The sequence below is a fragment of the Rhagoletis pomonella genome, unplaced genomic scaffold (genome assembly GCF_013731165.1).
Source record: "Rhagoletis pomonella isolate Grant_MI unplaced genomic scaffold, Rhpom_1.0 Rhpom_scaffold_00001, whole genome shotgun sequence".
Lineage (NCBI taxonomy): Eukaryota > Metazoa > Arthropoda > Insecta > Diptera > Tephritidae > Rhagoletis > Rhagoletis pomonella.
In genome coordinates, this window is record NW_023458555.1 from 43,615,792 (window position 1) to 43,638,334 (window position 22,543).

The 22,543-nt window shown below is 40.5% G+C and overlaps 1 protein-coding gene across 1 annotated transcript; it reads right to left on the bottom strand.

Moving 5' to 3' along the window:
* Positions 1 to 704: 704 nt before the first annotated feature.
* On the bottom strand, positions 705 to 13,046 carry LOC118744482 (zinc finger protein 678-like). The gene is made up of 5 exons (XM_036477528.1): positions 12,486 to 13,046; positions 12,368 to 12,424; positions 11,952 to 12,311; positions 2,831 to 2,941; positions 705 to 2,772 (listed from the first exon to the last, which is right to left on the bottom strand). Exons 1-5 carry the CDS (start codon positions 12,909 to 12,911, stop codon positions 1,723 to 1,725), a joined length of 2,004 nt encoding a protein of 667 aa, XP_036333421.1. The 5' UTR covers positions 12,912 to 13,046; the 3' UTR covers positions 705 to 1,722.
* Between the last annotated feature and the right edge of the window lie 9,497 nt (positions 13,047 to 22,543).

Here is a 22,543-nt window from a genome sequence, read left to right on the forward strand (position 1 = left end):
GATTTTGATGTTTGAAGGAAAATTCTTTATTTTAAAAATGACACTGAACGCCGAAACGGGTTGTCTCCAAACAAAACTTGACAAGGGATGACGGAAAATCGTTCCGCAATACATCATACTGGCTTTGTTTCTTTTCTTTTCTAGCAGATAATTATCAGGAAGAAGCAGAATGAGAAAATTGAGGGAATTACGCTCACAGAGAGCGCAAAAAAGAAATAGTAAAGAAACGCAAAACTAGCAAGTAAACAGCTGATCGATGTATTTGACTATTGAAAATATTTGGCTTCAATTTTTGTTTATCTATTTTGACAGCTGCTAGTTTCTGCTAGTAAAAATTTTACTAGCAGAAATTAGCAGGAGAGCCTAAAATATAAGAGCGTAAGAAGGAAAGAGAGCTGCTGGGTTCTGCTAGTTTTTTGGGTTAAGAAACGCTTTCCAGCAGAAATTAGTGATAATTTGTGATAATTACCTACCCCGTTATTTTAAAAAACTTGCACTTTGACACAGCCAAAACTATCCTTCCCTACATTTTTATAAATTTTCAAAAATTTTTTTGTAAGAGTAAGAATGCTAAGTGAAATATTAACAATAGCTGTATGACGCCTTCGGCAAAAACATTCCTTATAAAAATAGGGGTGGTTTGCAAACATCACAGTTTTCGTAGTCCCTTCAATAACACAAAAAACTAATAAAAACAAAAGCTCTTCAAAAATTTCTCCCATGCGATGTATTTATTTCACATATTACAAGTACGATATTATAATAATTTTATGAAAGGTTATATTTTCTTCTCTAATTTGTTGTTTAAAATGAGATCTGCGGAAGTTTGTGTTCCCACACTACCTCTAATTTTTAATGACGAATATTTTTACTTTAAAACGGCAAAGTTAAATCTCTTCGAGATTTTGTATTCTCGGTGCAAAGACCCCCATGACTCCTTAGGCTTTGAGTGCAATTAAAATAGCTCTCAGACTCAAGACTATAACTTTGTTCAGCGAAAATGGTCAGTGTGGGTGTGTTCAGAAATGCAACAAGCCAAAGCGTCAGTCTCTTTTACCACTAAACAATAATTGATGGAATTACCTTATTTACGCAACCAAGTTCCAAATAAGCATTTAATCGTGGTTGCGCATATTGGACATTTCCGTCAATTATAGTTTAGAAATAAGATAGACTGATGCTTTGGCTTGATGCATTTCTGAACACACCCTGTGATGCCTGTTTCAAAACTATAGCATGGTAATTTTTCGCAGAAAATATGTTGAATTTGTTGGACTGTGTAATTAAGAAATTAAATTTTTCAAATAATCATTGAACATTTTAAACCCATACCAAGACTTTGACTTTGAATAGTCAGAATTTAAGCAAAAAAATATTGTTCATTTGTTTGTGTGTGCGTATCATGGCCGTTATTTTACTTGTGAATGCATTTTAATGGTATATAATTTTATTTTTATGTAATCATTGTCGACACTAAATCATTAGAAACAAATTAAAATATCGCATTTAAAATTAATTTGGTTTAATACTAATTGATAACTGTATCTGCATACACATACGTACGTACGTGGTATAGATTAATAAATGTATACTCACTAGATTTTCGGATTAGTTTTTGCAATAAAATAAATTGAACAAAATCAAACACAGTCATACAAAGCGAATCAGTGACCTAATCTTTGTCAGAAGACTCTACTGCAACTTAATAAAACTATTTTAAAATTACATAGTCCAGCTGTCCATTGATTGCACAAGCTCTCCTTTAATTTGCATCGAATTCTCCGATGTTGTAGGTGCCGGCAGTGTCGTCATATGCACCACAGACTGTGGCGGTGCTTCCTCATCTTTGTCATTTACAAATTTATGCTTATTCTTCATGTGTGAATTGAGTCCCACAAATTGATGGAAGCGAGCATCGCAAAGCTTGCATGCATAGCGCTTAACTTCAGAGTGTATTTGCTTGTGTCGCATTAACGCATGGCTGCTGTGGAAAGCTTTACCGCAAGTAGGGCATTTGTGATTGCGTATATTTAAATGTGCGTTCATGTGATCGCGCAAATGACACTTCAGATAGAATGTTTTGGGACAGAGTTCGCATGGAAAGTTGCGTTGTCGCAAATGTATACGTATGACATGTTGCTGCATGTTGATCTTGCGTCTAAAAGCTTTGCCACATGTTTCACACACAAAAGTTTTTTCGCCAGTATGCGTCTGTCGATGTAGCAACATTTGACTGTGTTGCAAAAATCCGCGGTTGCAGACATCGCAATGTACCGAAAATTGTTTAAGATGCACACGTCGCAAATGAGTATCCAGCTGATTGTGTGCTGTGAAATCACGTCCACACACCTCACATCTGAACGGATTTGTGCCAAGGCTATGGGCGGCAAACCTATGCGCTTGTAGTGTATATTCAGTAAGGAAGTTGCGATTGCATACCTCACATTTGAGACGGGTAATTGGTTTGGCCTTTGGTAAGAAGCTGCATATATCTTTAAGGTGTTCCGCGGACTTAGCCAATACCTTGCGTTCCTCGATGTTTGCGAGAGCACGGCGCAATACCTTTATATTCAATGCCAGATCTCTGTAAGTAAAACTCACATTGTGTTTTTCTTGAAAAATTGGTATCCACGCTTCTATAATTCGTTTGCGCTCGGTTAAGTTATGAAATTGGCCAATTTCCCACAAAAGTGGGTTATCGCGTAACAAGCTTACGAATTCATCAATGAGAGGATTTGCACTTATATTGAAGCTGATGCGTTTGCCATCACGCTGTGATGAGGAAAATATATTACAGATTACAATGGAAAAATGTTAAACTAAACCATACCGAGTCCTTCCAAAAGGCGTTTATTGTATCTGCGTTATCCGCATTTGAACCTCCATCTGAGCTCATCGAGAAATCGTCATCATTAAAGTCATCGGCAACTTGGTTATCATCCTAAAAACAAGGAGTATTCAGATACAGAAAGATATTATTGAAAGAAGTACTTAAGTAAATCCTCAGTTCTATTTACATATTTCTTAAATTCTTTCGTGGATATTCGGGCCAATTATTGAACCCATCGTAGCACAGTGCCCCCTACGTATTTTTGTAAAGGTAATAATCCACAAGTCGACAAATTTTATACTAAGGGCCAGTTTTTCAGTGCCAGTTTAAACTCAGATTAAGTAACCTGAGTTTAAATTGAACAGCTGGCTGACATTTGATTGACTGATCTTAGTTTAAACCAGGCAGATCGGGCGTTTAAACTTAGTTTAAACCACGGCCGTGCACTGAAAAACTGGCCCTAAGAATATTAACAAGAGCATAGCCATGCGTAAGCTCTTCATGGAAACAAATGTCAAAAATACATACTTTCAAATAAACCCTGCAAAATCAGTGACTATCATTTGACAAATCATTTGAGTGGCAAGACTGATAGGGCTCATTTCTCCAACTCAACTTAACTTAGTTTAGCCACTTTTCGGACTTAAGTCAAAAGTTAGCCTACGTTTTACACAGCTTATTCTTGACTAAGTCAAGAAATTTGGCTTGACTAAGTTAAGTTGAGTTGGAGAAACCAGCCCATAGAGATTTCTGTCACTGGTTACCTACAAGTTTCTATCCAATTCTAAAGGGCAGTGTGAAAAATCTGATGTAAACATTTGTGTACATGTGATTTTCCGTCTTCCTCCAACTTATGGCCTTATTTAATGGTCTCTTTTTAACCAACGCAAAATCTGCAAATGTGTTAGTAAGATAAATGAGAATGTGTTAGTTTCCATCACACAATTCTTGTAGGGAATAGTTTGTTCCAGTACACTAGGACATAGTTAGTCTGTTCCAATAGCAGTCCGGTTTACAGGATTTAGTCAGAACTTACAGGAAGTCGTAATTGACATAAAACCATGAACCAAAAATACAAGATCACGAGGGCAGGAGAGTAGCCCGTTAGAATCGCATTTAGGAAAAAAGTTTAACGATTTTGACAATAGCCGTTTGTTTACATTTCTTCATTGTTTACAATTTGGTCGTGGCTCTTTACTGCAATTTTCTTCTTTTTCGCCTGTGACAACGTGTGTACACATAAGGTAAAGAATAATTTAACACAACGGCATGATTTATAGAAGAATTTGCATAATAAAAATGATTATTCATGCGTTCAACAATTTCGCGGTTTTCTCCGTTCTCTTCGTTGTTTACTTCTTACAACAAAGATGGCGTCAAGATTTCAACAGCTAGAAAATAACTTTTTTCGTTCTTTCCTTCCCGCGTGATCTTGTGCCTTTCGTTCATGGGCATAAAACCTGTAAGTGGGAACAGAGAGTAACTGAGCCACTGTTCCTAGTCAGAAGTTACAGGATTTAGTCCGGAGTTTTTTTTCCTGTAAGTTCATGACAAGTGTCAAACGATCAGCTGATTTGCATGTGCAAACAAAAACAGAAAGCGGTGAAAACAAAGATCCTTAAATTTGTAAAATAATGGAAGTAAACAACGAAATATTTGAATATGTATAGAATTTAGTAATTAGTTAGTGATATTTCAGCCAAATCAGTGTTGTACAAGTGACATATGTAAACAACCCGACTGACGTTTTTACAGGAAATAGTGCTTTTTGCGTTCCCGTGCACTTCTGCATCTGTTCTCCTTTTACTCTCACTTGAGAGAGTAAAATTGTAGTTTGACAGTTCCACAGGTTTTAGTCCGAAGTTCAAAGGAACAGACTAAGTATGAAATTACAGGAAGTCGTTCCCGTACGCAAGGATTTCTCTCACTGTGAACACTTTTGAGCGAGTAAGAGAGCAACTATTCCCAGTCAGAAGTTACAGGATTTTGCCCGAAGTTTTTCTTCCTGCAAGTTCATGAAAAGTGTCAAACAATAGGCAGGGTTGCATTTGTAAACAAACACAGAACGCGGTGCGATCAAGGATGGAAGTAATAGGGAATTTACATACATGATTCAACTTTCACATGCGATTAGTTGAACCAAAAGTTGAACGAAAGTAGGCAGCCGACCAACTTTATTGTAAGCGATTAGTTGAAAGGCCGTTTACACCAGGCGATTGTTGCTTTCAACTAAAAATCGCGTCATGTAAATTCCCTATAAACAACGAAATATTTGAATATGTAGGCAATTATTCTTAATTGTATAGCTTTTAATAATTATTTACTGATTTTCGGCCAAATTAGTGTTCTACCAATGACATGTAAACAAACCGACTGACGTTTGTGCAGGAAATAGTGCTTTTTGCGGTCCCATACACTTCTGTAACTGTTCCCCTTTTACTCTCACTTGAGAGAGTAACATTGTAGTTTTACAGTTCCACTGGTTTTTGCACGAATAATACTGGAACAAACTAAAAATGATGTTTTGACGTTTTTTATTTTTATTTTTGTCGATTCCTTTGAATTTCCGACTAAAACCTGTGGATTATCAAACTACAATTTTACTCTCTCAAATGAGGGGAACGTAAAAAGCACTATTTCCTGTAAAAATGTCAGACTGTTTGTTTACATGTTATTGGTACAATACTGATTTGGCTGAAATATCACTAAACAATTATTAAAATCTATACAAATTCCAATATTTCGTTGTTTACTTCCACTTTTACAAATATACGGTTCTTTGCTTTCACCGCTTTCTGTTTTTGTTTGCACATGTAAATCAGCTGACCGTTTGACACTTTTCATGAACTTACAGGAAAAAAACTCCGGACTAAATCCTGTAACTTCTGACTAGGAACAGTTGCTCAGTTTCTCTCTCAAAAGTGTTCCCCCTTACAGGTTTTATGTCAATAGGAACGACTTCCTGTAAGTTCTGACTAAATCCTGTAAACCGGACTGCTATTGGAACAGACTACATAGAGATAAAGGTTCATAAAATAGAAGGTTACGACATGGTGCTGTCAAAAATTTGTTTTCCTCCAATGACGTAGTTGCGAAGTGAGTTCTGATTGGCTGAAATATTTTTACACAAAACGCAGAAAATATACATGCCTATTACGGTATCCGACGGATGTCATTCGCACGAATCTGATACTTCACTCTCGCTTGTTATGACGGTGAGGATCAGATAAGATCCGTGCGGATGGCATCCGTCGGATATCGTAATAGGCATGATAGTTGCCGTATAGCATATTTTAGGAATCCTATTCAAATAGGCATTTTTGATATAAATCATGACAAAGCTTATTATAACAACATAAAATGTTATAACTTCACGTGAAACTGTATTAACATAATAATATTCGTACAATAGCGACAAATGAAATGTAAATCGAATGCTTATTGAAATTTGGTGGTGATTTTTTTTCTTGAAAGTGGGCAGAACGCACTCGCGCATTTTTAAATAAAAAGCGTCCATAACATTGGCAAAATTTCCCTACCGAAATTGCAATTCATCTTTACACATATGGTAAAACCTAAATTACCTTTTTCAGTGTAATTTTTGTAATCAAAAACAGCGCACTTAAGTTTTAAATAAATTAAATAAACTCAAAGACGCAGAAAAACGCACAAACTTCTTTTGTTTTTTTTTTTGAACGTTCCATAAAAACAAATTTTAATTAACATTTGAACTTTTGTAGTGTTGTGCGGTTTATACTTAGTGTATGTGTTAAAAATGCAACATGCAACAGCATGTTATGTGGTGTTAAATATAAATCAGATGCCACTAATTTTTTTAACGCGCCTCAATGTCCTTCGCGTAAGAAGCGTTGCGAAAACAGCTGTGGGGCAGGGCTGCGCGAAATGCCTTGCTGTCCGTTAAACATTTTAAATTAGCACATTTTATAAACGCACCGGGAGGTACAGCAAAGGCACGTTTGATGCCAAGTGCTGTTACTATGACTCTTATGCCGGAAAGTCCCTCCAACAACACTGCAACTCATAAATCAAAGACGGAAAACAACAAACAAATTAACAAATTTTAACTAAAGAAAATATATAAATAAAATTAAACTTCAAATTTACTTAAAAACGCCAACCAGTGAAATGTGATTTTTTATTTTTCCTTATTCTCTAGCTAAGTCCTTCAGGCCGATAAGCCTTACCTCCTTCCTGCTTAAGGCGATGGAGAAGGTGATCGACCATGAAATCAGGAACAGCACCCTTAAACAGGTGCCTTTACACCCCGACCAACATGCCTACAGAGTGGGCAGGTCTACGGACACCGCACTGTACACCCTATCTACGGAAGTACTAGATGCATTTGAGTGTGGGGAAACAGTACTCTGTGCCTTCATCGACATTGAGGGGGCGTTTGATAACACCTCTCATATCAGTGTCGACCGGGCACTCGAAAAACGCAATGTGCAGGCAACGATCCGCAGGTGGATAGCCAGGCTACTAAATTCAAGAATCGCTGAAACCGATATCGGGGACAGCGTGGTACAGTTAAAAACTACGAAAGGTTGCCCGCAGGGAGGAGTCTTATCCCCTCTCCTGTGGAGCCTAGTTGTGGACGAACTTCTATGGATTCTCACAGACAATGGCATCCGCTGTCAAGGCTATGCGGATGACATCGTGATTCTCGCCAGAGGAAAGTTCGTGAGCACTCTATGTGACATAGTGCAAAGGGGACTAAACCTGGCAAGAGGCTGGTGCGCGGACATGGGCCTCAGCATCAACCCCTCTAAAACGGTTATTGTCCCTTTCACTAGAAGAAGAACGCTTCCAGGCATGAGGAACATTTCTTTGAATGGGGTCGCCATCAACGTCGCCACCGAAGTCAAATATCTAGGACTAACCCTGGATTCTAAACTTCTGTGGAAGGCACATGTTGACGCGGTCACTTCCAAAGCTACGAGGGCACTAATGGTATGCAAACGCCTGGCAGGAAAGACCTGGGGCTGCAGTCCCAGGATTCTGAGATGGATGTATACCATGATAGTTAGACCAATAGTCACCTATGGAGCAGTGGCTTGGGCCTCGAGAACCACCCTCACCACGGTGAGGCAATCCCTCACCAAGCTTCAACGTCTGGCATGTGTATGCATCACGGGGGCAATGCGCACATGTCCGACGGCAGCGCTGGAGGTGATTCTCGAGCTCGAGCCGCTGTACCTTACCATAGAACAGGCTGCAAAGCGAACTCTACTAAATTTCGCGAGGGAAGGCTTTGGCAGGGGCAGAACTATATCATTAAGGAACAGAGACAAGCTAGGCTCCCAAGTTCCGCTAGCTTTACTCCCCAGAGACGACAGGCCTAAGGTGGTTAACTTTGACAGGAATTTCAAAATAGAGCTTTGCACCAAGGCGACCTGGAGCTCCTCTCTCATGGAGAGGCTGATCCAATCGAGCTCGTTGCAATGGTACACAGACGGCTCGAAGACTCCGGAAGGCATTGGGGCTGGCGTCTACGGGCCGAGGCTACAGCTCTCGGTACCTATGGGGGCGTACCCGAGTATCTTCCAGGCGGAGGTCTATGCCATCAGTCTGTGTGCAGAGATTAACCTACGGAGGAATTACCGTAATGAGAGAATCTTAATATTGAGCGACAGCCAGGCGGCACTCAAGGCCCTCTCAGCATTTGAGGTCAAGTCATCCTTGGTTCTTGAGTGCATAGATAGGCTCAACAGCCTGGCAGTGCACAACAAAATCCAATTAACTTGGGTACCAGGACACATAGGAGTTGCGGGCAACGAAGAAGCGGACCGACTAGCTAGACTGGCGGCCGCCTCGTCGCCTATAGGGCCTGAGCCCTTCCTAGCGATTGGACCCAGTACAATCAAGGAAGAGCTCAGGAAAGAAAGGAACACACAAAGGAATCAACACTGGCGCAACACTACAGGTTTACGTCAAGCAAAACAACTACTGGGAGGCTACAACCTCACGAGGTACAGGGCAGTTATTAATCTATCCAAGGGAAAACTAAGGATCATAACAGGTTTTCTGACGGGTCACTGCAGACTGAGAGGCCATCTGCACAAGCTAGGGATTTGGTCCAACGACCTATGTCGTTTCTGCGACGTGACCGAGGAGACTCCCGTGCACCTGCTTAGCGAATGCGTGGCGGTCGCGAGAAGACGGGAGAGGTACCTGGGCCACTACTGGCCAAGTAACGAAGCAATACAGTCGCTAATCCCTGGGGATCTCCTCAAATTTTTGGGCTCTCTAGGATTAGATGAGGTACTGTAAATGGTTGAGGGCACAATAGACCTGCTGGTCGCAGTGCATGCCTCCATTAATTATCTATCTATCTATTTTTCCTTACACACGCTCATTTTTATTTTTACTCTCCCGAAAACTTTGACTTTTGTAGGTTTGACGTCAAATTGGCGTCTACCTGTTTTTATTGTACCATGCCGAAAGTGTAAAAAATTGTTCTGACTTTTTTTTCTAAATCAAAGCATGCCATGTGAAATACAATAAAAAAATTAAAAATTTAAATTGTAAAAAATCAAAATTTTTGCAACTTTCTTTCTTAGTAAATTTGTTTGCTTCTCGAAGCACTGATCCATCCTTTGCAAGGTCCAGTAATCAGCGGTTGTGCTGCTGAGTTGGGCGAACGTTCCAAAAGCTGCTATTCAATAGCTTGTTTTGTATGGAAAAAAGGTTTCACATGCACATAGATTTTAACAATTTAGAATTTTTGTGAGGAAAAATCAAAAATATTTGACATCTTCGAGACCAAGTAATTTGAAAAAAATCAAACCAACTGCTCTAGTGATACTACCTGTTCAATATGCCTTGGCTACAGGATTCAAAATTTTGGAATAAAATAAAAACAGGCTGTCCCTGTGGTATTGAGGAAAAGCATTTTTTATCAAAATTTCAAAAAATGCTAAATTTCAATGGAATAAACAGAAAATATGTTATTTTTGTTATTTTATTAAATAGTACGGGTTTTAGCTTTCGTAAGAAGAAATAAAAACCTGCTCCTTACACTTTTTGAAGTAATGCGTCTTTTGCTAATGCATAAAATCATTTTTTTTTTTCATTTTTTGACAGTGCCATCAGATTTGGCCGATTCGTTCTATTTTGAAAAATAAAGTGTCAGATTAAAAAGCTTGACCTGTACACAATAGAGGTTTATTTTTTTTAAAGAGTTGCCACCTGTTAGAAAACTAAACTTTAATTTTTTAATAAGTATCAATCGAAATGTGTATAAAAAGGTGTTATTTTTTAACTACATGTAGAGGGTTGCCACCTGTTAAAAAAATCAAATTCCATTGGAATTAAAGGAATAAGGTTATTGAAATAGATAGGTATCACCATATGGGAGTCGGCCGAAAGAGGTTTAAGAAGGTTTTAGCTTGCAAATATTACAAAGAGGGTTGCCACCTGTTTGTGAAGTCAAATTTAGTTTAACTAAAATAATAATTGTATCAAACCAAAGGTTTACGACATCGTATTTGTTATTTTAATACAAATACATACATTGTCAATCAGTGATTGGTTCTGATTACATTCCTTTTAAATTATTGGACTCTTAAATTGACTCAGGAATGTTTTTACCCTTCACTTATTTCTCTCTTAATATGTCCAATTTTTTCTTTTGTCTGATACCCACTGGCAACACTTTTACGTGTCGTTTAAAAGTAAAGCATTTTCAAAACCATTTCAACTGTTACCCATATTGTAATATCTAGTTCATTTAACTTATTAAAGAATTTTAATAAAGTGTTTAACTATATGTACATACCTACATACATATATAAATGCCAACCCAAATTTTCAACTTAAAACTGTATTTATATTGAAAGTATGAAAGTAATCCAAAAACAAATTGCATTCTTGAATTTAGCGTCTCAATTTTACTCAGAAGCTAATTTTCATTTAAATTCGTCCATAATTCTATTTTTGCCCACATCTCATATGGAAGGGAAGCACTGTGCGTAGGTTAGATTTTCGTACAGCTAAAAACGCGAATTTAAAATTGGTGTGGTAAAATTATTGAATCTGTTCGTAACGAGTTTTCGTACAGATTTTCCACAAGTTTATGATGTCAGAACCGTTTAAAATATGTAAATCTTAAAAAATTTACATATTAGGGTTTCGAATTTGTTATTTGCTGAATATTTGTGTAAACTTAAATAAAAAATAACATAGAAACGTAATGGGCTGCTAGAGGCTAGATAATAAATGCACGTTTGTCTATAAAAAGTAAATGGAGTTGATATCACACACAGATAAATTTGTTATAGGTCTTAAAAGACGGTCAATAAATAAATGAGTCATTTTTATGCAAAACATACAACCGGCCTTAATTATCATATAAAAATTTATGAATACCGTTAATTTCTTAATTTTCCAAAGATCTGATCTAAACCAAATTAGTATGGGACCATCCTTGGGGTAATGCCTTTGCGATAAAAAAACAAGATCGGTGCACGTGGTCCAAAGTTATGCAGTAACATACATAAATAAAAATATTCCGACGAATTAATAACTCCGATAATAAATAAACCATACCGACTTCAATTCTCATATAACAATTTAAGAGTACCGTTAATTTCTTCAGGATCTAAACCAAATTCGTACGGGACCACCCCTGAGGTATCCCCTTTCCTTAAAACAAAAATGATTATAGAAATCGGTTAACGAGGTCCAAAGTTGTGAGAATACATAAAAATAATATTCCGACGAATTGAAATCCTCTCTTTTTTGAAGTCGGTTAATAAATTAGATAAGCTAACGAATTATATTCGCAATTTCCAATATTTATGCATTTTGCGGCTATCTATTTTTTCCGCACAATATTTGTTTCATTGATATATTTGTTTCCTAGTTTGTAAATTTATGTCAAATATAAAATTCAATTTCAATTACACAAAAAAAGGATAAGAGATTACAAGATTATCTAACATATTAACATTTACTTTACGTTAGATGTGGCATTTGAATCTGTCAAAAGTGGATATGTAGGATTTCTGCGATGGATTCAATAAACGGCATATTGTGAGTAAGAAACATATGGTATGGAGTGCTTGATGTTAATGTGTTTGGTAGCTTTGGCTTTACTTACCATGTCAGAGTCATTATTTGCTTCATTGGCATTACCAACGCTCTTTTCACCGTCCAAAAATCTACATTTTTTTAACAATAGTGATTTCCGATCGTCTACGCGTCCACAAACAGCTAATTCTTGCTTGGCTCCTTTATGGTCACGCAAAATGCGCTGTATTGAGCTCCGAAGCCCGTAATCGCTAACCGACCAACCCAATTTCGTCATATATTGTTTAATTGTGTACAGTACGCGAGTACGTTTTTCTGGCACCCAATAACTCGAATGCTGTTGATCCCATAGGATTGGATACTTTTCTAATATTTTTAGAAATTTGTAAGAAATGTCGCGGGTATACGTTTCATGGATATTGAAATTAAACTGAAATAAAATTACTCTTTCATAGCATCGTCAGGGAATATTATCGTGTTTACTACCGTTTTAAGTTTTTTCTTGGAATCGGCCAAGGGTTCCTCTTCGCTAGACGAATCGTACTGGGGAAAATAACAAAGGAATAACATTTGAACGTTTAGGTATACCTATTTAACGACAAACCATATTATTCTTGTCATCAGCCATGTCCCAAGCACCCGTCGATTCCTCAGACTTTGCACTGGCACCATCATTGTCGGGGCCCTCATCATTGGAATCGGATGCCTTGGCAAATTCGCGGTCATCGTCGCTGTCATCGCTTTCACTTTCATACTCAGCCGCATCAACTTTGTTTTGTTTTATTAACTCATGTTCCATTTCTTTCTTTACAGTCGCTTTAAAAGTTACTTCTTCACATTCTGAATTTTTATCCTGCTCTTTCTCGAATTCATTTTTTACCGGCAAATTAAGGTCATGTTTATTACTCAAGTGTTTTAGAAATCCCGACCACTGCCCAAATGACGCCTCGCACTTTTCGCAGGAGAGAGCAAAAAAATGATAGTCATCTGTTGTTAATATCTTTCCGCAGACATGCAATGACTCCCTCATTGTTTCAAAAGTTTTTTCAGATGTAAATGCTATAAATTGAATAACTTAATTCATCAAACAAAATTTTCACCCGAGAAGCAATCCAATCAACAGCACGCAAGAGGTGCAAAACTATCGATGGCACTATCGATAGTATCGATAGTTTCAATTTGTCACTACTATCGATGAATGGTGGTCACTATCACGATACTATCGGCAATTTTTTCTAATCGCTTTTTTTATTCCATTATTGGTTGCGAGTTAAAATTCCTAATTAAAGAATTCATAATTATTTGTGCGATCGTGTATGTAGGTATATAAAAACTATGTTAGACAATTTTTTTATATGCAGCAAATAACAAACACCTCCAACAAAAAAATTTGCAAAAGGTAACGATACTGGGTACTTCAAAGTTCAACTTTATAAAAAAGAAATTAACGGACTACAAAAGTCTATAATAAATTTTTGTAATAAATATAGTCCAGGACTCTACATTTTGATGGAACTGGTTCGAATTTTCCATATTTTTTTAAAACGTTTGAAATATAGACTTGCGCGGTTTTTTGTTAGATAACGAACCATACTTTCACAATAAACATTAAATAAACAAAACCAGATTAGCTGAAACTTGTTAAAATGTCCCGCCCATATTTATGTTTATGCCGATGCATTTATACTTTCAATCGTTGCTGTTGTTGTTGTTGTAGCGGCTACAACAACCCCGCACAGATCGGCTGATATCTCAGTCGTTGTCGTCGAGTTCCACTAACGGCAGCCCCAAGAAGTGTGCAGCCTCTATGGGGTGGGTCCATAGGGACGACGCCGTTAGGGTTGTGGGGTTTTCCGGGCATGCGAAGAGATGTTTCGAGTCGTGAGGGGTCTCTCCGCATGCCGGAAATTCGTTCGGCATATCCGCATTTAACCTACTCAGGTAGGAATTTAGCCTGCTGCAGTAGCCAGAGCGAAGTTGGGCTATTGTCTCCCTGGTCTTCCGAGGCAGATGGAGCTCCGTCGCGTCAATGTCCGGTGTTTGTGTGCCTAGAATGGCATTCACAGGTCTTGAGTCTACATAACTCGAGACTGCGTCCTTGTGAATGCCGTTCAGGGCCTGTCTGTGAGCTGACGGGTCCAGAGGCTAGTTAATGAACCTCTGGACTTCGTCCGTCAGTTCATATAGATGCCTCCTGACGTGCCTCGGCGAGGGCTCCTCTGCAAGCAGCTGTCTATTTGGGTGGCCACATCTGTGGCTCCAAGCAAGAAACTGCTTGCAGAGCATCGTGTTGTGCTCCCTAATTGGGAGCATTTTCACCTCATCGTGGAGGTGGTGTTCTGGTGACATCAGGAGGCATCCGGTCGCTGTCCTAAGTGCTGTATTTTGTACCGTCTGTAGCTTCGTCCACTGCGTCCTACTAGTCCCCGGCGACCACACTGGTGCTGCGTAGTTTAAAACCGGCCGGCCTATTACCTTGTATGTTGCCAGCAACGCTTCTTTATCTTTGCCCCAAGTACTGCCGGCTAGCGACTTGAGGACCTTGTTGCGGCTCTGTACTTTATTGACAATAGCGGTTGCGTGCGCAGAGAACTAGAGCAGGCTGTCCAATGTCACTCCGAGAATTTTAGTATTGTTCACAGTCGGAATTGGTGTGTCATCGACGTGAATTCCTAGCGGTAGCCTGACCTCCTTCGTCCAGGTTGTGAAAAGGGTCGCAGAGGATTTCGTAGGGGAGATGGCTAGACACTTTGCAGTGAAGACGCGAGAAAGTTCAGAGAGATATCCGTTTACTTTCGAACACAGGTCATCAATTCCATTCCCAGTCGCCATGATCGAGCAATCGTCGGCGTAAGAGACAATCGAGACTCCCTCTGGTGGTTGAGGGAGCTTTGAAATGTAAAATTTAAACAGTAGTGGGGAAAGGACACCACCCTGTGGAACCCTGTTATCAATCGTCTCGCGCAAGGCGTATTCAATAAGGTGGTATCGGTACGCCAACAACAAAATGTACATGTATTTTGTTTTTGCTTTTGCGGCGAGGACTGTCAAAAATTTCATAGGAATGATGTGAAAGAGAAAAAAAACAATAAACAATCAACTGCTCCAACCAATCAACAGCAGCCATTTGACATATGAAGCCGTGAGGCGACGGAAAATAAAAGGGTGCTGCTATCACCTGTTAAATACGCCTTGGTCTCGCGTTATGCTTGACAAAAAAACAAGCTCACTTGCCTTCTGATGGTCGTGATGGGCAAGTGCGCGGACAAGAAATAGCTCAGTTATGCATACTCAGCGTGGGAGTTGTCACATAAGAATCTGCTAAATGGGTTTTGCGTGTAAGCGGTTACCCAACGCATAGCACTTAACATGTAGAATTCTGTTGGGTTTTTATTTTTTACGTAAAAATGGTATAGCAGTGCAAGTATGCATAACTGGGCATAAAAAAATTGTTTTTTGTTTGATTGAGCATTACTAAAGCTGAAATTAGTCAAGAACGTAAACCTACCGGTACGTAAACCCGAGTTAGCTGACACGATCTGTCTTACCAAAGCGCCATGTAAATGAAAACTCAACACCGCAGAATTTTTCTGTAGTTGTAGCCCGTAGCGCAGAAATCTGCGGAATTTAGATTTTTCCGTGTCAGCTGATTTCTTCCTTCTATAGATGGTTTCCCCTTTGCCAGTTTTGCAGGTGGTAAAAAAGTTATAAGTTCCTATACAAAATACGTTTAAAATATTTGAAATTTACTATTGAATACGGTTTTTTGTTGAAAACTAAGTAGTCTATATTAAGCAACGATCTATTATAGCACGTAGGTAAGTTTATGAAAAGGCATTGATTAGTGGCAACACTGTAGTAAGCAACACTGAGGGCTCTAGTAATCGACAAAATTCTGCGCATACAGACTGCGCTTATATATACTGTTGCGATTATCCTCGAAACTTTGAGGGATTTCCCAAATATACTCGTATCGCTGGATTGTTAAATGAATGCTAACGATGACGAAATTGTAGTACAATTAACTTTATTGTACAACAAACAATTTACAATACTTGCTAATACAGTAAAAACACTTTACAATACTTGTTAAAGCAATAACAACGCTCTACTACTTGTTAACACAATTAAACTTATAGCTTGCTTATTCGAAACTCAATTCTCCGCTCACTTTACTTGTAGCTTGCTGACTTGTAACTAACTCACCTCGCTGTGGTGGCGCCCTTATATACCTGCGCTGGCACTTATGGCAACTCTAGACCATTCTGAAGTTTATCGCTCATTCTCTTTCTCTCGCTGTTCGCAGTGTTCATCGAACTTGACGTTTCTCTTTGCGGAACATTCTACGTCGTTCCTCGCAGGCAGGCAGAATGTTGCCTATTTCTCGTTGTTCGCTTTGTGTTGCCGCAGTATTCGCCACACTGCCCTCCACCTAAGTCTGATCGTCCCGATCTGACACACTTGCGGTTCCAAACGCTGCAAGCCTTTCCAAGTGGACCACCTTCATCTTGTTTCTTGGTCTCCCAACGGTCTGGATCCGATACACTACGTCATTTAGCCGTTTTACGACCTTATACGGACCTTCCCAGTTGCATTGTAGTTTTGGGCACAAACCTTTCTTTCGTTGTGGATTGTACAGCAACACCAAATCTCCTTCCTGGAAACCCTCGGAATTCATCGCCTTATCATACCTGGCTTTCATCTTGCCACTCATAATTTGTGCGCGCTGTCTCACAAGAGCATGTATCTCTCTCAGCTCCTCTTCCAGGATGTTTGACGTCTCTTTTCCAATTCTTCTAGCATCACCAGTCACCCCAAACTTCAGATCACTAGGCAAACGGAGCTCACTGCCGAATATTACCCTTGCAGGAGTTTTACCCGTTGTTTCATGCACTGCTGACCGGTATCCCATCAGGAACAAGGGTATGCGGACATCCCAATCTTTTTGATTCTTGTCCACGACCTTCCGCAAATGTTCTTCCAGGGTTCGGTTGAACCGTTCCACCATGCCATCTGATTGCGGATGAAGAGCCGTTGTTCGAGTTTTCCGGATACCCAGTATCTGGGACATCTCTTGGAACACCGCCGATTCAAAATTTCTTCCCTGGTCAGAGTGCAGCTCTATAGGTACACCGTATCTTGCAACCCAATTGTAGGTGAATACCTCCGCTACTGTTTTAGCTTCCTGGTTTGGAATCGGGTATACCTCCGGCCATTTGCTAAAGTAGTCCATAACCACAAGGACGTATTTGTTTCCCTGTGCGCTCATAGGAAATGGACCGGCTACATCCATGGCAATCCGCTCGAAAGGTGTACCTGAGTTATATTGCTTCATCTGGCCGTGACTTCTGGATTTCGGCCCTTTAGCTGCAATACACTCAGCGCAGTTAGCAATCCACTCTGCGACCGATTGCCGACAACCAACCCAATAGAACCTCTGCTTAACCTTCTCCAAGGTCTTCGTGATTCCCAGGTGCCCTCCACTAGGACCATTGTGGAATTCCTTGAGTACATCCGGAATTCTTACCCTTGGAACTACTATCAGGTTGCGGGTGCACTGGCCATCTTCGCTTTCCCATACCCTATGCAAACAGCCAGATATTAATTTTAAGCTGTTCCATTGTGCCCAGTACGCCTTTGCGATGGGGCTTTCCGCTGCCATTTGTTCCTTAGTTGGCCTTCTGTCCAACTCCAGTCCATGCATCAAAAGCTCCAGATCTGGATCTTCCTGCTGACACTTTCGTAGCTGTTCTTCCTTCCACTCTTCCGCTGGTGTGATTGTCGTTAGACGGACGTCTATAATGTCTTTTCCCTCAGTTTTTGAGCAGTGTTTACCTTCCAGGCTACATGGTTGGCGGGACATGGCATCAGCAATACCGTGGACACTTCCCTTGCGGTGCTCAATAGCGAAGTCATAACTTTGCAGTCTCTCAATCCACCGAGCTAGCTGTCCTTCTGGATTCTTAAACTGTAGTAGCCACTTCAGCGCTGCATGGTCCGTTCGAACTCGGAAACGTTGCCCATAGAGGTACTTTTGGAAATGTTTGACGCACTCCACCAACGCTAGTAGTTCTCTCCGAGTTACGCAATAGTTCCTTTCTGGTTTTCCAATCGAGCGGCTATAGTAGGCGACCACCTTCTCCTGCCCATCAATTAACTGCGACAGTACGCCTCCTATGGCATAACCACTAGAATCCGTATCCAAAATAAACGTTGCACCTGGAACGGGATACGCTAGCACAGGTGCAGTACATAGTCGTTCCTTCAGAGTCTGGAAAGCCTCCTCCTGCTCCTTATTCCACTCGAAGGGTCTATTTTTCCTAGTGAGCTCGTGGAGGCTATTAGCAACGCTGGCGAAATTCGGAACAAATCGGCGGTAGTAGGTGCATAGCCCAAGAAAACTTCGTAGTTCGTGCAGGTTCCTAGGTCTTGGCCAATCCTTTACTGCTTCTATCTTTTCCTTCGCAGTACAGATGCCCTCCGTTGTCACCTTGTGCCCTAAGTAGTTCACCTCCTTCCTGAACAGTAAGCACTTTTTAGGACTTAGCTTCAGACCAGCGCCAGCTATCCTCTGGAAAACTTCTTCCAAATTGTTCAGGTGTTCCTCAAAGTTTTTACCCAATACGACAATGTCGTCTAGATACACCAAACATGTTTTCCAATGCAGTCCTTTGAGCACATGGTCCATAAGTCGTTCAAAAGTGGCAGGAGCGTTGCATAATCCAAAGGGCATCACCGTGAATTGCCACAGACCGTCTCCAACGCTGAAAGCTGTCTTCTCCTTATCCTCGTCACTTACCTCCACTTGCCAATAACCGCTCTTAAGGTCGAGTGTTGAGAACCACTTTGTTCCAGTCAACGAGTCCAGAGTGTCATCGATCCTGGGAAGAGGATAGCTGTCCTTTTTCGTCACATCGTTTAGTTTCCGGTAATCTACGCAGAACCGCATTTGACCATCCTTCTTCTTCACAAGTACTACCGGCGAACTCCATGGACTCGCTGATGGTTCAATCACACCACTCTCGCTCATTTCTTTTATTATTTGGCTAACAGTTTCACGTTTGGCCTTGCATCGCCAGTATCAATGCGATGTTTCACAACGTTAGTCCTGCCTGGTTTGTCGCCATCCTTGTCGAATATGTTGGAGTATCTTCGGAGAAGTTCCTTAGCCTTGTGCTGGTAGTTTTCTTCCAACCTTACGTCCGGTGTAGAATTTGTTTGTCCCACAATCTCCATCAATCTTTGCCCACACAACTGCTTCTGACTTCGGTGGAATCTGCTCGCTTTCCTCTAGGATCACTCGCTTGCTGCTGTACGGACCATCATACCCAAACCGAAGGGGCCCTTCCATGTTGTTATACGTCATAATCCTGTTCTTCATGTTGATCTGCATACCTTGATCAAACAAGAAGTCTAATCCAATGATGACTTCATCCATAATCGCCGCGACTATGAACTTGTGTAACACCGTCACATTCCCTATTGCGACTTTGCATGTTACCTCTCCTACAACTTGGGTGTCCTCACCAGCTGCTGTCCTCAACCTTACTCCAGGTAATGGCCTTTCCTCTTTAGTGACCAAATCAGATCGAATGATGGAATGTGATGCGCCCGTATCCTCAGTTAGTACTCGCTCATGTCCGTCCACATATCCACCAACAGTAACGTTGCTCGCCTTTTTGCCAATTCGCGAGACGGAGATTTTGGGGCATTCAATTGCGGGAGCCAGCGCGCGCCCCTTGCTGCTGGCTCCTTTTAGTTTAACGACTGATCGGAGTCGGGCTCGTCATCCTCAGTCCTGCGTTTACGTACTGCCGAACTGTTTGACCTGTTGGAACCCGTCTTACATTTGCGTGCGAAGTGGCCTGGTTATCCGCATCTAAAGCATTTCCTAGCACTCTGCCATCGACCTGAGTATTTTCAGGATCTCGTTCATCACGTCAGGTGTCTCCACTTCTACTCGATGGGCTTTGTAGGATGGTCTACTTAGGAGCGCCGCCGTTTCACGTGTCTGAGCATACGAGACCGTTTCAGCAAATGTTGGCTTTGGATTCGCGTACGTCTCTCGCTTGGTATACACGTCCCGCATTCCGTTGATGAACCTCTGGATTTTCACTCTTTCGAGATGCTCACCAGATGCATCTCCAATTGCCAAATGAGCCAATCCAGCTCCATCTGGTAGATCTGTCGCCTGTGCTCGCTACCATAGCGTCTTTCCTCGGCCCCCATCAATGCGTCATAATTGATCCTTTCACAGTCGGGAATAGTCTGCAAGATTTCCGCTGCAGGTCCTTTTAATGCAACGAACAGTGCAGCGGATTTATCCTCCATGCTCCAGTGATTTGCTGCAGCCTTTTTTTCGAACTGGAGCTTAAATACCTGGAAGGGAATCGTGCCGTCAAAGGATGGGGTTTTTACCTTGGGAGCGTTCGTCGAAGTAGCTAGACGATTCAACTGTAAATCACGAAGACGACCTTCCAATTCGTCTACCTTTGCTTCGACTTTCTCCTGTCTCACTTCAAGTTTGTCCTGTATTTGTGTAATTTTTTCATCCTGTGCTTCCAGCTGTGATGATATGCGTGCCTCCTATGCCTGTAGCTGAGTTTCTAACCGGGATGACACCTGCGATGACACCTGCGCTGATACCTCGGAAGATATACGTGTCTCCAGCGCTTGCATCTGTGACGACGGCTGTGATGACATCTGTGACATGGCAGCCAATAACGTGTTAATGTCTATAGCTGTTGATGAACTAAGAGCCTTTTGCTGTTCTTCAACCTTCCCGGATGTCTGCTGCACATCCTTCGACGAACAAGCAGCCACATCCTTCTGTTCGTCCTTTGCGGATGCATCGTCGGATTTACCCTGGAAGTCGTATTTGTCCACGTCGATGCCTTCAGCTTCCATAGCCTCCCGCATATAACTTCATATACTCATAAAAATATAAAACGTCATGTAAAAATCTTTGTACTACAAAAGAATAGAGTTTAAAAATATTGAGTTCGATTCAGAAGTTACTTGTCTAGTTTGTCGACAACCGTTTCTAGTAGCTCCTGCGTCCGCCTTTTTCTAACTTCCTCCGTTTCGGTGCGTTCTTCTTTTCCTTTTGCCCGCTGTTCCCTCAATTCCATGTAGTGAAGAGCTTTTCTTTCAAATCTTTACTGCTGTCGCAAAAATCAATAAAGCGTTGTTGAATCACCGACCCTTGTCTTCTGGGATTTCATTTTGGAGTTTCTTTAAAAAATTAACTATTAACATTCTCTTTATAAGAGAACATATATAAATACATGCCTGCTATGTGCGCTCTGGCGTTGGATGATGTGGATGGGGTTTCTGAGTCCTCATCATCTTCTATTTCCGTACAGACAGTGCTGTCTTCGAGTTCGGGTTAATACTACGTTTTTCCGCTATCGTCCAACTCACTTTAAAAATAATAATTAATATATATCAGTATTCAAATAATTATTGTACACACGTATCTAGTGCAAACACTTACGCTTCGTATGGGCATGTTTGTTTATCCCGCCCAGTTTGAGAGTTGTGCAATTTTACATTTTTATAGCGCCTCTCCAAGTCTCCAAGCTATAGAATTTACCTTCGACCTGTTTTGTGGTGAACATATATCCTGCCGCGCACATCCTCTCCGAGATTGTGACCCACATTTTTTTTCTTCTCCTTAATTCAATACTTTTCTTCCTACTTTAGGTGTAAGGTCCTTTACTAAGGCTATCAAAAGTTTTGTTTTGGCGCATCAAACCAATCGTTTTTATAGCTACCCATGCTCGCTTGCACTTCCGTTTCTTCATTTTCCTTAGAGATTTTTATATTAAGTTTGATAAATAAAAAGCTTGGGTACGGTTTAGTTATTTGCATAAATAGTTTGGGTTGCTGGCCCCAACCGCGTGACCCCAATCAAAAACCTTTACACACACAAAATATCTCTGCAAAAGGTGTTCAGCCCCTCTTCTTCGGCAACACAGAAAGGATAATTCTACTTAGTGAGGGTTATAATCCTTTTGCAAATAAATCCGAATTTCCCCTATTTTCAAATAGCTCCCAAGGAGTCTGTGGGTGGTGAGGGGGGAAGGGGTTGACTTTTCATAGAGCTCGGTCTGTACTCTTTCATTTAGAGCGGGTTTCAGAGGCCACGCCCCCTTCCGCTCTACCTCCTTCCGCATAGTAAAATGAGGCTAAAGCGTAGTGGGGTGCAAATTTTAAAATTTTTAAAATTTTGTCAAAATTTTCTAAGCATTTGTGAAAAATTTCAGTAACCTAATGAACTACTGAAATTTTATTCACCTCTTACTTGTCAAAAATTTACTTGCCGCGAACTTTGTTACCGATTTACACACGCTCATATCAAAATTTGGCGGGTGAGTCAAAGAAATATTTTTTTTTTTAACTCGTTCCTCGTACCCAAAATTTTGACCATATACGAAAAAGTAGAAAAAAAACTATAAAATAAAAGAAAATTGTTAAATCTGGCACACTATCTTTTTGTCATTCAGTTTAGTTCCAAAATAAGTTTAAACTCCTTAGGCATCTATAGTAAACGATTTACAAAATTTACTCATTCACTAAATTATACGCGAAGCGAGCGGTTGTTTATAGTTTCAACCAAATATACTAATCAAACAGCGATTAGACCTCAATACTTCATAC

Bases quoted from the DNA above. Each gene is read 5' to 3' on its own strand.
- LOC118744482 (XM_036477528.1), bottom strand. From the start codon at position 12,911: ATGAGGGAGTCATTGCATGTCTGCGGAAAGATATTAACAACAGATGAC. The intron at 2,942-11,951 runs GTAAGTAAAGCC...CCTTGTTTTTAG, and splicing joins CAAATAATGACTCTGACATG to GATGATAACCAAGTTGCCGA. The intron at 2,773-2,830 runs GTATGGTTTAGT...TCCTCATCACAG, and splicing joins ACGCCTTTTGGAAGGACTCG to CGTGATGGCAAACGCATCAG.